A 17,689-nucleotide genomic window follows, 5' to 3' on the forward strand; every position below is an offset into this window, starting at 1 on the left:
GTGTGTGTGTGTGTGTGTTTCTCCTCCAGCTCCCTCTCTGGGACAAGTGGTGTCTTCAGTCACTGATTGACTGGTTGGATTCTTGTCTGATTTGTGTTTTTCCAGGGGCATTTGCATTTCATTTGAGATTCAAATTGGACTGGTTTTGGAGGAGGTGAAAGAGGACGAACTGGCAAAAACGAGTGCCTGGAAAGGTGATTGGGAGGAACAGCACAGAGGGATGATTTTAAAGGCACTTAGCCTCACGCAGCAGGATAACCAGAAACCCTGGTGTCAGACTGTGAGCTTAGCTCAAGCCCTCGAGCACAACTCAAAGTTTCATATCTGTTTTGAGCTGTCAGCTGCATCAGTTTTCTGGATTTCTTTGAGGAGATAAACTGGACCTTCTAATCTTCGATACAAAACAGAGACACCCACGGTAACAGTTTGAAGCCTTTAAGATTATAAGCACCATTGTCACATCTCTGGCTTTGTTGTTGTTTCTATACGATGCAGCCTTGTATCTGCAGTCCTTGTCTTGCTGTCATCCGCAGCCCTTAAGCCCATTATAATAAGCAGCATTTCCCCACAAAACCCTGACAGAACATTTACATTGCCTCAGCCTGAGCCTCATCCCTGCTGGTGAACAGACGTGGAGCTGAATCCCTCCAGCCAGCCATCAGCATGCTGGCCACATTGCTGGTGGGTAAACAGCAGGAGTAGGAGGCCCTAACCCAGAGCTCAGGCACAGAAATAAACACCTTGTTACACATCACACGGCTGCATCTGTCCGTCTCAGCTCTCACAGACAGACACACAATACTGATATACAGTATTTTGGAGCACAGAGCACCAGACAATCTATTCTAAATGCACTGTATAAAGGAAACTAGATTACACAAACGCTAACAAAAATGAAAAATGGACTGCTGCTGAGTAGATACTGCCCCAGGCTTGTCTGTCTGCGCTCTATACGACTCCTGATGATGAAACAGGCTGTCTACTACAGTCACATGCTACTGTGGCATTTATAAGACAACATTACTGTAAAACCACTGGCGTCCGGCCAGTAACAGTATAACTCATCTGTGGGTCGAAGATGCATTACTCTTAGTCTGTCTGTGTCTGTGTGAGCGTTGGTGAAAGCCCACTGGTGTGAATCAGCTCCTGTATTCCTAGAAATGATTTTGTTGACGTCAATGCCTACGCTGCAGGCGAGTCTCCCGTTTCTGATTTCCATACAAATACACATCAGGCACAACTGATGCTCCAAGCTCACGTATTGAGCGGAAAAAAACATTATACGCGTAGTATGAAGCTACAGCTAATTAGCTTAGCTGAGCAAAAAGTCTGGAAACAGTGAAAAAAGCTAGCCTGCCCACTTGTTAACAATCTCTAAAGCACACTTTAAAGCTCCTTTGTTAAATTTCTGATTGTTTCTTGGCCAGGCGCTGTAACTTCATCGAGTTTCCACTGCTTGTTTGGCAGCTAGCCGGGCTAACTGTTACTTCCTGTTTCCTGTCTTCATGCTAGGCTAAGCTAACAGGCTACCAACTTCCTATTCAACAGAATGGAATGTACTTCTAATGTATTGTAACTCTTGGCAAAATAATCATATTTTCCAGAACGTTTCCGAAACTATTCCTTCACATTAGTAGCTCTAACGGGTCAGTTTGAGATGATAGCTCATTAAAGCCGACACAGTGTACAGCTGTCTCTTACAATTGGAAATTACAGCCTTCATAGTAACACAATAAACTAATTCTACAGAGATATCACCCAGTGTGAGGTGGGCGGGTGGGGTGGGGGGCAAATTAGATTAGCTGTGTTCATCTTATTTGCCATCAGTCTTCACTGAGCAGCGTGGATGATAGCTCATTGTGCATAATGCATTTAGGGAGGAACACAACGGGAGAGTGGGACATCTACGATGCATGAAGTATAGAATAGTGAGTATACATGCATGCTGGCTGTTTTACTGTGTGTGCGTGTGTGTGTGTGTGTGTGTGAGTGTGTGTGACAGTCATGCTGCTGAGCATCTCTTTGACAGGGTGCACCGCCTCTCTGATGGTCTATAACTGACATGGTGAGTTTGGTTTGCTTGAAAGGGCTGACATTTAGATGACACTGACATTAAGAATTTTAATATGTAAACTGCCATAAAAGACCTTGTTAGCGATGTTAAGATTCATTATTTAGAAGCTGTGGGTTCATGTATTCATTATTTAATACCAGATGAGTATGGAAAGCTGCAAGTGCTTGACAATAATTGAGGAATGCCGACGTTAACAGCTAAAATATCCTCTTGATTACTAATGCATAAGCTTAAATTGGAGTGTGTGTTGAAGTAAAAATAACGGACTAATGAGCAAACGTTAAAGGCATCGTGGTGTGTTTGTAAAAGCAATTGCAACACCACAAGTCTGAATTCAAGACTTGAACTGCAGCATCAGATCCTCGTGTTGCTCTCTGAAGTAAACTATTAGCTTTTACTCAAAATTGAAAGTGGTACCAAATGGTTTTTCTGGGGGGGTCATGAAGCCAATTAACATGTTGAGGAAAAGTCAGGAGATCATCAAAGTCAGCAGGATTAATCCTCTGAGGACCATAAATAAGTTAAGTATTTCATGGCAGTCCTTTCAATAGTTCTTGAAGTACTGCAGACTGGACCACAGAGGACCAGCAAACGGACCAACACTGCCATCCCCAGAGCCTCATCGTTAGCACAGCTACAACGCACAGGGCGCTCTTCTCGACTTTAATCTTTCAGGTCCGTCTGCTTTACGAAAGTCTTTCTGAGCCGACACCTGTGTATCCTTAATTGACTTCATCAGATGTGAAATGGATGCTTGTAAATCATGTGGCAGCATTTTAATTGATTTGCACGAGGAATTTGACTCAGTGGATCATAGCTCGCTGCTCAATAAGCTGCCGTTATTGGGTTTGAGCTCATTAGCATTAATTGGTGTTTCTCCTTTGACAGATGAAGAGGAAGCAGCCCGACATCGCGTGTTCAACCGACTTCCACATAATGCAATAGATTAGATGAAATGATCTGTTTACGTGTTGGTTAGACTAACGATATTTCATGTCTCCGGTATAATTATAATTTACACTCTGCAATGACATTATTGATCCATCATTGAACTGCTGCATGAGTTACAGCGGCTAACGGGAGAGTCTGAGTTATTTTTGAGAGTTTCTTGTCCAGCTCTATGTTTCAGGTCTTCCTCTTATGGTCCATTGTGCTTCTTTAAATATTGTTAACTTCTCCTCTCTGCTGACACAACATACAAAAATTGAGATCTGATGCACTGAAAATCATTGTCACATCCTTCCCTTCACTCTGCTGTAATTTGAGAATATGAAAACGTTTGTGATCACTTTCCGAGTCTCTCTGAGTAATTTTTTTCCTCTACACACCTTGTCTGCAAAAGGTCCACTTGTATGGCTGAATGTCTTGCAAAAGCTGTTTTCAGTTTTTACTTCCATCATGTGGCCTGACCCGTGTTGTCCTGATGCAGAAGTGAATGCTTACGGACCACATGACCACCAGAGGGCCCTCAAGAGCACTAGAAAGAGAGGTTTTTCAAGAATATGACACTATGCTAATGCTGACGAGCTAATACTGCTATTTTAATTGTCCTCAATTTCCTCATCTCAGGCATTGCCAAAAGAAAAATGAAGAAAACAAAGAGAGAGAGCAGAAGTCAGGATTCAGGTGTGTTAAAATTATTTGATTATTTTCACAAAGTTCAAAAAAGTTTCCTCGAACTCAACAACTCAAAAACTCAGGGGAAAAAAAATCTAATTGTGTTATAATTTTTCTATCATTGAAAATTTCACTTCTTCCAGCAAATATCGTAAATAATATAACTGTAATAATTCTACATTATTATCTAATAATTATTACCTGTACTGCAACCAGCCACCAGGGGGCTTTCACGTAGCTTTTCACGTCACCTGTCTTTATACAGAGTCTGTGGTTCAGCCTCACAGAGCCGCTGGCATGGCTGTGGCATATACTTTTTAAAAATTAAATATGCGGATCTGTACAGTTTTCCATCCTAAAGAAACTTTATTTAACTGTTCAAAATAGTCTGTGTGTCTGTGTCACCTCCTTTACTCTTAATTCTGCTCTTGTCTTTACAGAAGATATAAAGGCAGAATTTTATCCTCTTATTCAATAACACTGCATACCACTGCAAAGCTAAATATGACAACACAGCCTTTCTTCTTAAATTGGGGTTGGTCTCACAGGGGCAACTTGCCCCACAAAGACTGCAGCTCCAACTAGGCTGTGCAGCATTTTCTTAAAGTTAGCTCACACATGGTTTCACACAGCAAAACACAAGTGAACCCAGATAATAATAATAATAATAATAATAATAATAATAATAATAATAATAATAATAATAATAATAATAATAATAATCGGCCGATGCACGTATCCTTATGCATTCATTCAACACATTAGAGCTTCATTATAATCAAAGACACATAAAATCACTTTACCTGGAGGTTTCAGGTCTTTGGAATAATTGCACCATGTGGGACAGCAGAAAAACATTCAACCACTGTAGGCAACCAGCCCACATGTATATGTACTCTCCCATTAAAGAGAGACAAAAATACCCTGAGAAAACCTGTATACAACACTGAACTGCACCACCCACTTCAAACTTTCACCATATGAGCACTGAAAGAGGCTGTTGGATCCTAGCAGGCAAGTGTCACTCGCTCACACACACACCAACACCTCCACACACACATCTGAGCAACTGTCCATTGTTCTCATGTGCGCTGACAGGACTGCCTGCCATTTAGATCACTTCAGTAACTGAATGAATGGAGGATATCCTTATTAACTTTCAAAGCAGGAGGGTTTCTTGAAGTGCATCTGTGTATGTGTGTGTTTGCATAGATAACAAAGCCACACAAATCGGGGTACTACTGCAATTACAGCAACTCCTCTGCTACAGCACGATGCCTCTCAGCAGCCGAAATATTAAATACAGAGAGCGAGCTCTGAGTGAAGCAGAGGGAAACTGAGAGGAAGAGAGGCTTTATTCTAATGCCACTGATCCAACAGCCAATCAGGCTGATGTACACGGAACAAAACCACCTGTCATCCATGTAACAGAGAGCCCCCTAAATAACAGCCGTGATGATTTGGTCTCTTGTGCTGCAGGAGCCTGATTGTCAGGCTTATAATAAACACAACTGCCTGCTGCGCACATATCTTTCACAAGCATCAGATATTGTTTTTGAGTGTTCTGAAGCAGAGCTGCATACATTACAGGAAAGGAGTTGCAAGGAGACTATATTGATTGTTTGTATGTTACATATTCTCACATATGCACAAAGACAGACACATGGAAGCAGGTATGAAAGTGCATATGAGAGTGCCTTCTGAGGGAGTCAATGAATCACGTGCTGATCCTATCAGGCTGTAAGTGCATGGACGATGCCAAGAGGAAAGCAGGGTGGAGTCCGGTAAATGTCCGGCGCAGGCAGACAGCCCGTCCGCCTGAAGTGAAGCACGAGGATCATTTAACGCTGCATCTCTCATTCAAAGCCACTCCGAAGAGGATCTCTGACCTTGATTACCCCGAGATGAGAAAGCAGCGCAAGCACAGCGGGCGGCCACGCCCACGTGGGTGCTCGCTGGCACGGTGGCATCGAAATAACACGCCTCAGTCTGAGGCATCACAGAGGAAAGTGAATGCAAACACACGGGAGGAAAGGAGTGCAGAAAGAGGGGGAAAAGAGGGGATTCATGGGCGACAGCTTCGAGAACAATGTGCTTTCTCTGCATTCATACCCTCTGGTGATCATTAACACTGTACACAAAAAAGGAATTGTGCAACATGGAAGCTGCCTGTTCTCTGAGATTGGAAGACGGAGTGATAATAAGGGATCAGCACATTTATATTTGCATATCTGTGACCTGAGAAAACAAGTCCAGATGTCGAGGTGGTCGGCATGTTTGAGCACTGCAGGCAGGAAACAAGCGGAGGCCAGTAACAAATAAACTTCAGCCACTTTATTCCCTCAAACCAAGTCAAAGTCTATGACGTTACTGATGTTTACTGTCAGTCAGACGGGACATGCAGAGCTGAAGCACTGCAGTGGACTTCTTCTTCCACCAGTGATGGAAAGTAAATTACATTTACTTAAGTGTAATATTGAGGTACTTGTATTTCCATTTTCTGCTATTTTATAATTCTGCTTGACTACACTACAAGAAGGAAATACTGCACTTTTTACTCCACTACATTTATGTGATATCTTTAGTTTTGCAGGTTAAGTGTTGTACACATTACTGCATCAATCATTATAATCCAACAATATAATAACCAGTATTCTGAAATGGACCATTCTGCATAATGAGTACATTTGCTTTTGATACTTTAAGTGTATTTTGATGCTGAATTTTTAGTAAATATCTGTTTATTCTGTATTTGATGCAGCAACACAAATTAAAAAAAGTTTTGAAGAAGCTTAAGACTGGGAAAGATGTGGAACGCTCCAAAGATGTTTGGATCATTCCACAGGTAAACAGGTTCATTGGTAACAGGTGACAGGATCATCCTGGAAAGGCTCAGTCGCTCACAAGCGAGGATGGAGCGAGGTTCACCACTTCATGAACACATGATTGTATAAAGGAGAATACTACATGGACTCAGGAACACTTTGGAAAACTGTTGTCAGTAAACAAAGTTTGTTTGCAAATGATTACGTTCTGTTTTTATTTACATTTTACACAGTGGCCCACCTTTTTTGGAATGTATTGGGGTCGTATTTCTGCAGTGTAGTATATTCTTCTTCCTCCACTGTCATCTAGTGATATAGAAGAGATGTGTGAAATGTGTGTGTGTGTGTGTGTGTGTGTAGACAGAGATGGACAGTGACAAAGAGAAACAAGAGATGGAACGACAGAGAAGCAACAGCGATGTCCCCTAAGGTCAATGGGTGTGAGATCCATCTGGTCCTGGAGATCTCAGGCACACACACACAGGCACACACACACAGGCACACACACGCGCGCGCACACACACACACACACCTATACGCGCAGGCACACGCAACAGTGTGTCATGGCACACACTGTTTTCAGGGGAGTATTTTCGAGGCCTGAGTGTCACAAATCTATGAGCTAAAATTAGAAGGTTCATTCTCAGCATATGAAACATTTCTTAGCGACAGCAGCGTCAGGCGGCTCAGGAAACAGCCTGCGCCTGACAAAAGCACCAGGAAGGAATTATCCAGTCTGCTGAACTTCCCTAGACACAACAACGATATGATGCTCCCGCCGAGAAAAAAAGTTTAGGCTTCCTCGAAAGCCAGTTTAAATTATTTGCAGCTTCTGATGCTGCAGCGATTAACAGCAGTCAGCCAGAGTCTCTAACACTCATTTGTCCTATTGGGGCTGAGCACAGGTAATACAGGGAATGTGTTTAAATGTGTATATGCATGTGAAAAACAGTGAGTAAGACAGAAAGAAAACAGGCTTACGTGTTTCACTGCTCATAAGCTCTGACTCAAACCCACCAAAATCAATTCAAATTCTACTCAAGTTAAGTTGCTACTCAAAGTTTCTGAAATGACAAAATGCCTGACTAGTTTTGGGGAAATGTGTCTAAAAAGATGCAAATCATAGTGAACTGATTTAAGCATTTGAGCATCTTTGGTTTTGACAGCCGCGCACAGAATCCTTCCTTCATTAAGGTACAAATGTTCAGCGTTCATTGAAGCCGTTTTGGAAGCTGCAGTTTGTGCTACTGTTGAATTTTATTCATGTGGACTTTTTCTAGTTCTAAAGCTACTTGAAATTGGATGTAAAGAAAATTTTAGGGTTCAAAGGTTGACTGAGCAAGTGATGCTCCTATTTGGCCAAATACTGGCTGGTTAAAGTTCAAAATGAACACACTTTTAATAATGATTTTTCATCAATTGCCTGGTTCAATAATTGTTTTTCATGCAGCTTGAATGTAGCTTCCACTCGCTCTCCAGAGAGCCTTTTTCTTTCATGCCAGCACTCGTTTTGGAGAAAACCTCTCCTAATGGTCCGTCTATCAGCAGATGGCCACAAGCTACCTGCCAGCGAGAAGGAAGGAAAGACATCTGAGAGCAGAAGTAAATACGAGAGGGATACAGAAGAGAATGGACGAAGAACAAACCGCATGACGGGCTGCACGAACTGAGCAAAAACAGGCTTTTTTCATCCCTCGCTTTGTGTACACTGGCATGTCTCCTGGGTTTAACTAGAGAGGGTTTAATTGAGGCCGGTCCTGTGTGTGTGTGTGTGTGTGTGTGTGTGTGTGTGTGTGTGTGTGTGTGTGTGTGTGTGTGTGTGTGTGTGAGCGCGAGCGTGTGTGCATGCATGTGTGCAGGACTCAACCTTAAATAAATCCCATTTCCCCATCTGCCTGCAAATAACACACCTTTGTGCTCCGTGGAGGATACTGTATGTTGCATGCTCTGCTTTGCAGTAATTGTTCGGCCAGACACTTTTGCATACTGATGTTCGTGTGACTGTGCACGCAAACAAACACATACACACAGCATTTTACTTACCACCATCTTGTTGAGGGACACCCAGCAGTCAGACGGAAAGTCCTGCAGCATGGGAACCAGGAACTGGAGACAGCCATCCCAGTGACACAGCAGCAGCATCATACCAATCAGGTTGAATATTCGCATCACAGCACTGGCCAGGTCATAGGTCATGTGGAAGATCTGTCAGGAGGAGAGGAGACAAGCAGAGAGGGGGTTATGAAAGTGGAGAGGAGGGAAGGACAGATAGATGTGTGAGAGGAATGAAAAATCAGTTTGTTTATCCAGACGGAGGTAAAGTGTTGAAGTCTTGAATGTGTTTTCAGAGACAGGACGAGCAGCACATCGTTAGACTGAGGAGAGAACGGGAAGCAGCTGAGATACAGCTGTTGTGCAGCTTGTGCATATTTTAACAGTACAGATCCTGATTCACGCTGCAGTTTGGACTTTAATTAATAATCAGAAAACATTCAGCACATGTTATATTTCAAAGAGGAAGTCATCACAGAGTACATCAAATCAATCAAAGGTCTTAAAGTCGTAGCAATAACCCTGATGATATCTGTTCCTCACCGTTATCTATGGGAAATAATTTGACTAGCATACCGTTAAAGCAGCATTAATTATTTCCTTTTTTGCCACTTGGGGGCAGCAGAACAAAGTGTGAACACAACTTTGATATATTATCTTTAAGTTGATATTGTTTCAGTTGCTTATTTATACAAATAGCAGATATCAACATTAGCATTCAGCTGGAGTTGTGTTTCTGCCCACCTGGCTAATATAAGTCCAATATTCCCTCTTTCTAGCTAGTTGCTAACTTTGCTAGTGTGCCGTTTGATGCTGGGCAGGTAGAAACAGTGTGTTTATCAGAGCTTTTAGCCAAAAACAGCCATCTGCTGTGTCTGATGTGGAAATGCTCTGTAGAGCTGAAGGGAACTGCAGAGTCTGATGATGACACCAGATGACAGCGAGTCATGTGACTGTTTGTTAGTATTAAGTGCAGCTTTAAGTAGAACAACAGCCTGAGAGGAGAAGCTGAAGGGAAGTTAATGTTAAAAGTTCTTCAGCAGTGGTGGAAAACTCGCCGGGTTTCCCACTGATGTATGTGTGACTATAACAGGAAACACGTGCTGTATGTCTCTCCTCCTCCATCTCAGTGGAATAATGTGTCGGGCTGAGGTTCTACTTCATAATCAGGTGGGGAAAATGAAGCAGCGCAGTCTGCGGTCTGTTCTCGCTCATGATAAAAACCTCATCGGACTCTAATGAAGCTTTGATCAGCAGCCCGGGCCGGCCTCTCTCTACATTTACTCCCCCTCAGGTGAGGAGGCTCATTTGTGAGGAGCTGGTGTTGTGGTCGCAGCCTTGTAAACACCACTTGCTGTGGCTTCGCTGGCTGCTGGCCAGGCCTTGTTACCAGTATGTGTGACTGTGCATGAGGGTAGATGTTCGTGTATGTGTGTGTGTGTGTGTGTGTGTGTGTGTGCACTGGTGTGTAATCCTTGCTTAGCTGGGCCAACTGGAGGCTTTGCTAAATTGTGAGAAAAGCGTATTCTCCACAAGGGACAGAGAATTGCCCTATAAGAGAAGTGGGCCAGATGCTGCATGTTCTATATGCCTGCATATTATATATATATACATACATAAATTCATGTTTATTGGAGAGTCCCGCCTTATGGGCTAATTTGACAGTTTCTGAAAAACAAAGGCTCATTTCTCACTTCAGACGAGAGAAGCATCCAAACATATGAACTCGGCAGACACACACACACACACACACACACACACACTGCTGTGAGTTTAGAGTTTGGGAGCAGCCAGGTCAGGACATTCGGTGACTCATCCGTACTTCAGAGGCCTCGCTGCCCTAAACTCGCAGCTTTGCTTGAATATCAAAACCTGCTCTCGTCTAAAACCCCGGGGTGCAAATGTCTCTTTTTAAATACAGTGCCAACACAAGAGAGCCAACCAGTCGAAATATTCCTCCATTCAACGCAGCCAACACGCATGTTAAACTCCACTCGCTAATGTGCATGTGCTCCTGCAGCTCTGGGTCTTTTCTTACGGTCAGTGTTTGGCTGCATATGTTTACCAAACCCTGTGGATTTCTCTGAATTCATCCTGTGTGTAACATTACACATCGACTCCTTTAAATGCTCATTACACATAAGTGTTGTGTACGTTGGCTGCCTCATTATCCTCCATATATCCTCGTATCCTCATGTATTCAGCATCAAGGTGTTGTTTCTACTTGGCAGCTTACATCCTGTTTGAATATACATGAAATATATGTCGAGTTTCATCTTTATTCTTCACTCTTCTGCATATTTTAAGACCAGATGCCAAAGAAAGTACTTTCTAGACTCTTTCGGACTATTTCCTATCGTGGCTAATGAGCTTAGCTAATTGGGAGAGGGAGAAAGGGAAACACACTGTAAGGCCCTGCCCTGTGATTAGGAAGCGATCCCATCATGATTAATGAGGCTCCAGGACTAATGTCCCCCCCGACACCAGAACAGCACCTGGCCATGTGTCACTGTCAGACCACAATCTGGGTCAAGGCGCATTGCTGTGACCACAACTCACAGCCTGACAAAACACAGATAAAGTACTTTCTGCCGCTCTCGGCTGCACATGGTCAAGCGCACGGTGATCCAGACGACTCCCCCCGAAAACATTTAGAGGAAGCTGTTTGAACCTGATTAATATTACTCCCGCTACCGATCCCCACTCTCATGCGTACACTCCCGCTGCCACCCTTTCACCATCATTGCATCGCTTATGAAAAAAGGCATCCTCTGAGGCACGTCAGCAAGTGGAGAGCCTTGATACAAGCTTCCTGCCTCAGGAAATTGCTCTGGTTATTCCTGACAATACTTATCTCTGCTTCACGTCAGTGTATTCCTGTCAGAAATACACTCTGTTAACTTGCTGTGTCTTTTTTAATGCCTGCGCATCGTCGTTGACCAGTGCTCCCGGCCTGCAGCCGAGCTAAACGGCGAAATCATCACAACAGTAAGACGATCTTTTAGGAAACCCCCGCTGCAGCTGATCTGAGCTAAGCCGAGCCGAGCCGAGCCGGGCAGAGGGGAGCCACGCTCGGATCGAGCTGAGCAGACAGAGCTCAGCTGAGCTAAGCTGATGGAGGGCAGGGCTGAGGCGAAGCAGAGGAGCATTCAGCTGCGAGCGTTTGAATCAGTGATTAGGGTTCTCGTCAAGCTCAAATTACCACTCTGTAATCAGGAGAGCGGTGGTTATTTTCAGAGTGAGGGAACGCACACCTAGATGCTTGATTAGCCCAAACAGGGATCCTCAGTTTATATACGCACCAATCACGTGCGCGCAGCAGGCCTGGGTTAATTGTGTTTACGCAGCATATTGTTCCATGATGGATGATAATGCATCTATCTATCTATGGACCAGCACTATTTCCTGTCATGTCATCAGAAAGCTTGCATTAGCCAGTCTGTGATTTCTGTTTTGACCAGTTTGTTGCCTCGATTGGTTGAGATGCAGCATAACGAAAGGTAGCTCTTGTTCTGAGAAGAGAAAAAAAGTAATTAGTGTCCCCGGTGGTTCATTCCTCAGAAAATCCCTTTTCACTTTCCCACCGATAAGCACAAATGAATTTTTCATGAATTCTTAACTGCATCAGTACACTGAGTTATGATGAGCTATTATCCCGCTATCAGGCTTATTGTTACACAACATGGTAAAACCTCATTTTTGAGTGTCTGGAAGTAATTATACAGAGGAGGATTGTTTTGATGAACAAACAGAATTATTTGCATGCTGACAGAAGCCACTGCACTGGAATCCAATATTTTATCATTAATTAGCCAGACAGTCAGACTGCTTTCTGTCTTTCTTTTTAGAAATTAAAAACGGTGGTGCAGCTTACTGGAACATCAGTGACGATCAATACAGCTCTGATCTGGAGTGAAGCTGACGACCCTAAAATTCATCAGCAGGATTCATAATAAACAAACTCGCTGTCTTACAGTCTGCATAGTACAGAATCACTGCAACATGACAGTCTTCATGCTAACTCAAGATGCTTCACGATGTTCAAGTAAATGCAGAAATGTTCGGAATATCGTCATTAAAGCAACAGACATAATCTCACATAGCCCAACCGATACTGGATGTTTGGGACAGATACCAATATGGATATTTGGGAGCACAAAATCATGATATATTAAACATAAATCACATACTAAGCGGGACATTCGGCAGTTGAAAAATCGACTCATCAGCGCCCTCTGGTGGAAAACACTGTCACACCGTCAACAGTGTTTTTGACCAACATATGTTGATACAGGTATATCTGCAATAAGCTAAAACCAGCAGCTAATATCGCGGTCAAGATGTGGTGTCATTTAACCATAACGGGACAACAACTTACAAACAAGAGGAGGCAGAAAGTATCGAAACACGTCAGTGCCCGAGCAAGTTGATATTATCGGCCGATACTCGCTGATCAGATAGAGGCAGGTGACAAATAAAATGACAAACCAACGTAAAGTGTCTTTGTAAGGTGCACCTCGGTGATCACTCAGAACAATTTTGCATTGATTGCTGTGAATGGACCCAAACCATGGCAGCAAAACGCATCGTAACAGAGCCAGCGGATCCCCTCGCTGTGGGGGTCGAGCGTTCAGGCCGGTGCTGTCCTCTTGGCGTACGCCACACATGCAATCGCACACTTGTCAAGAATATGGTGAAGGATGACTCGTCTGATCCTATCACTTCTTTCCACACCTCTGTGGTTTTTGCACCACTGAACTCGAACGTGCGCATTCATCTTTGTAATGAGGGGTTTATGCACCGCAACCAAACAGTGATTTCCCTCTCTGTGTAACGACTGATGGACTGTGGCTGACACAGTCTGATCACATCCTGCCTCCACATTCAGTCACCTGAGGAAGACTTTTTCACATGAGCATCACAGTCATCAAACGAGCATCGACCACAGTTTCTGACTCCGTTTACGGATGTTTTTCCCATAGATCTACAGCCGCTGTTTCCACTGAATCACCAGCCAGCTGAGCAGTCTTTGTGACTGAAGCCCCTGCCATCCGAGCCCCAGCAATGAACCCTCTTTCGAAGTCACTTAGATCTTTTCCTCTCGGCGTCTTGAAACAAAATCAGAATCAACTGGGCCTGCTCGACACTTTTACACGTCACGGTGCAGGAGTGGGTGTAAAGTGTGTGACTGCACACTGTGGTGCACCTGTGTGGAAGCACCTGCTTTCCTTATGTTTCTGCATGTATCTGCATGTGTGCAATGCAAAGATTAAGAGAACAGTAAAGCGTGTGTGTGTGTGTGCGTATTTCTGTTTTAATTGCTGGTTATTTGCACATAAAAGAATTTCATTTGCTGTGTTTTTTTTGCTCTTATAGAATATTGACTGTTACAGTAAACTTATAACATTCAATGCATAATATTAAACACAACTCTTAAATAATCCAATTTGACGCATTATCACTAAAAATATCTATTTATGGAATATTGGCTGATATATCATCCCATATCAGGCAGGTTACAGCTGTACAGACGGCTACCTTTGGCACAGCTGGGTTTTGTGTCTTTCTCATGTACCTCCATTACATGATTTTTGTCATCTAGTCACTAGACTCGTCTGCTCACTGTGTACCTAGTTTAAATGTCATCACAGAGACTCATTCTCCAACCTAACTGCTTCTTCCTTTAGTGGTCGGAGTAACAACCAGATTCCCATTCGTCCCTGTCACTGGATTATAAATGTTGACTGTCAGCCTACCTCCTCCCATTGGTGGATGTAACGGATGAGTCTGGACAGCCTGAGGAGCCGCAGCAGACTGAGGATCTTGGTGAAGCGGACGATGCGGAGCGCCCGGGCCGTCTTGTACACCTCCGAGTCGATCCCTTTCTCCACGATGAGGAAGATATAATCCACAGGTATGGAAGAGACAAAGTCCACCACGAACCAGGTCTTCAGGTACTTCTTCTTGATCTTGTCGGGATCGAGGATGATCTCGGTGTTGTCCTCGAACACGATGCCGGTCCTGAAGTTCAGCACCAGGTCCATGAGGAAGAAGGTGTCAGAGACCACGTTGAAGATGATCCAGGGCGTGGTGGTCTCGTCCTTAAAGAAGGTGATGCCCACGGGGATGATGATCAGGTTGCCCACCATGAACATCAGCATGGTGAAGTCCCAGTAGAACCTGATGGGGTAAAGCAGTGGAGAGAAACCGCTCTGAAATATGAGGGCAGTCAACACAGAAAAGAGCTAAACCTGAGCCAGGTTCAGCGTGTGGCAACTGAAATAATGAAGTCTAGACGCTCACAGAGTTTCTGTTCGCTATGCGCATCACCTGTTAGCAAACATGCTGATGCAACGTGATCTATGACAAATGACTTTTCTGGCTTTCATGAAGCAGCGCTCTCTCAGAACACAGCGCCTCTCCTGAACACAGTGACAAATGGCCGATCGGCCCACTAAGTGCGCCGTATCATCTCCTGGTGAGGCAACCTATACTATCTGACTGGAGACAAGGTCAAACCAAGGACAAGCACAGAGACGGGAACACTACAGGAAAGATAAGCTGGGTGCAACTCACTCCAAATCAGAGAACAACAGACAGTGAAGTGGCAGACAGAGGATGCGTCAGCAGTTATCACAGCGACAGCTCTGCGCTTCAGACCTGATTCATAGTGCTGATCCACCATAGTTAAGAATTTTAAGCCCTGCATCATGACAGCGATGACTCTGAAATGATTAGTCAATTAATTGTTTAGTGGATTAACATGAAGTTAATAAGCAACTATTTTGATAACTGATTAATCAATATTCAAGCAAAAAAAAAAAAAAAACAGCTTTCCCAATGGGATTATTCGCTGCTCTTCTTTAACACGTTTAAAGACGTCACACTGGGCTTCAGGAAACGGTGATTTTTCACTACTCTGAATTATTATGCACCAAATGTTAAGACAAGAAAACAATTGGCATATTAATCTTTAATAGGAATAACGCCCTATATGTTTCTGTCAGGGTTGTCCAGAAATCTGCTGTCTGATCAGCTGAAAGTCAGAGAGAGCCTGCAAAGCAAAGGGAGGAACTGAGTGAAGAGCGGTGCTGAGTCACGACTTAAATCCTCAGAAAACTGCTCAGTTTTGAACGTTCCTTGACATAAATGCTCATAAAACCGCTCATCAATAGTCTGGGGGATGATGTGTCGATAGCAAATTGGGAATAAAAGGCAGTGAAGAGCTCAGATGGTCGGTTTATCGACTGCCTGCTGCTGTTTCACACTGGAGATACCTGGAGGAGCTGCCCTTGGTGCTGAAGCAGATGTTCTGACACATTTTCAGCTCCATGACATAACTTTTACAACTTCATCGTTAAGACCAAACTCATTAGATGAAGCCTGCTTTGAGGACACTTGTGGTTACAAACACACGACGGCCAAATGCTTTAGTTTGACCAGATGGTCCACAGCGCAGCCTCAGAGTTTAAATCAGTATTCCTCTGAGGAAATACACAAAAACTAACAAAAAAAGAGGGTGGGTGGGGGTGCGGGTGTGTTTCATATGATCCCATTGTGTGTCTTGGGGCGTGCACTGTGGAAATCAAAGGATTATTTACTCAAGTTTAACCTATTTGGCATCCATAAATAATTTTCATAATCCCCCATAAATTTTCAGAACAATAACAAATATATAAATATTTAGCAGTTTTTGCATTTATTTCTGTTTTTATTTCATTTTCTTCTTGGCTGCAGGTACAGTACTTTCTATGGAGTGCCTTTCATAAACACGCGAATATTCTATTTTCAGTCTTTTCTCTTATGAAGTTTGATATGGAGGAGGAGTACCACAGTATGTGCTGTTTATGAGCGTAACTCAGTTTGACCCATACCTGAAGTCGCTGTATGGGTGGATAATCCAATTACCCGCTGACTTTACGCGCTCTTGTTCTTTCTCCACCGCCTTCTGGCTGCCAAACATGCGCAGGGAGAACTTGTTAACTCCGGGCTGAAGCATGGCACTAAACTGCCGCTGCATGTAAGTCTGATTCCCCCGAGAGTCTCCATCATCCGGCACTATCTGAGAGCCATCCTCAGCTTTGGAAAATGTGACAGAGTTTCGCGACTGCTGGCTCGGGGTCTGTCCTTTACTAGTTGGGGCATTGGAGAAAGAAACTCTGGAGTCCTTTTTCTCCATCGCCGCCACGGTCTTGACCTCGGCCCCCGGCCCCTGTGTCAGGGACCCCGCTGAGGGGACGGAGCCGTCCATGACTGCAGCCTTGCCGTCTTCGGCTGCTGCTGCTACTCCATCTGTCTGCTTCTCCTGCCTTGAGATGAGAGAGGAGAGGCTCCCTGAACTGGTCGGGTCCCTTCTACAATCTCCGTTTTTGTTGCATATCATGCCGATGGCTCCCGCTCCTATCACGCCTGCCTCTGAGACTGTGTCCCCTCCACCTCTGTGGTCTGACTCTGAGCCGCCAGTAGCATCCCTCTGGCACAGCCGAGCAGAGGCTGTGCTGCCACTGGCACTGACAGGTGCGGAGTCCTCGTCCTGCAGGAGCCACAGCTCATTGTTGTTGGAGTTTTTGCGCGCAATGGACGCGGCTCCGCCTCCTGGCGTAAATTTCTTCATCTTGGCTCCTCCGCTGCTCTCATGGTCCTCGCATCCGACCAGGCTGGCTACTTGAGGTGGTCGAGGCTGCTGGAATTTGGACTCCTCCTCGCCGTCCTCCGCCTCGTCCATCGCAGGCAGACAAAGACTGGACTTTGAACCTGGCGAAGACTGGGCGGCGGCTGAGGAAGGAGTGTGGAGTTCAAAGCAGCAACAGCCCTCTGCTTTCCATCCACACACCACTTTCAGGATAACAGCGCACCGGTGGCGTTGCTATGGCTGCAACCTGGCTCCTGTTATTGTGTGTGTGCGTGTGTGTGTGTGTGTGTGTGTGTATGAGAGAGAGAGAGGGAGAGAGAGCATTACCTCTAGGCTGCAACCACCGACAGGTAGCTTCCATAAAAAAAAAAAAAAACAAAGCAGGACACACCCAATCACCTCACAGTGTAATAAGAAACAAAACTGTTCAGCTGATAAATAAAGTAAACATATTATTAAATCCATGAATAAACTCACCCGAAAGGAACA

General features: G+C 44.2%; 1 protein-coding gene across 1 annotated transcript in view; it reads right to left on the reverse strand.

Annotated features, from left to right (window-relative positions):
* hcn2b (hyperpolarization activated cyclic nucleotide-gated potassium channel 2b) overlaps positions 1-17,417 on the reverse strand; it is a 38,009-nt gene extending 20,592 nt beyond the window's left edge. Inside the window, exons 1-3 of the mRNA XM_076726914.1 lie at positions 16,443-17,417; positions 14,325-14,748; positions 8,560-8,721 (exon numbers count right to left, since the gene is read on the reverse strand). Coding sequence (XP_076583029.1) covers positions 8,560-8,721; positions 14,325-14,748; positions 16,443-17,293 — 1,437 coding nt within the window. The 5' untranslated portion in view covers positions 17,294-17,417. The remainder of the gene's footprint in view (positions 1-8,559; positions 8,722-14,324; positions 14,749-16,442) is intronic.
* Between the last annotated feature and the right edge of the window lie 272 nt (positions 17,418-17,689).

Source organism: Chaetodon auriga, chromosome 3, assembly GCF_051107435.1.
Source record: "Chaetodon auriga isolate fChaAug3 chromosome 3, fChaAug3.hap1, whole genome shotgun sequence".
Classification (NCBI taxonomy): Eukaryota; Metazoa; Chordata; class Actinopteri; order Chaetodontiformes; family Chaetodontidae; genus Chaetodon; species Chaetodon auriga.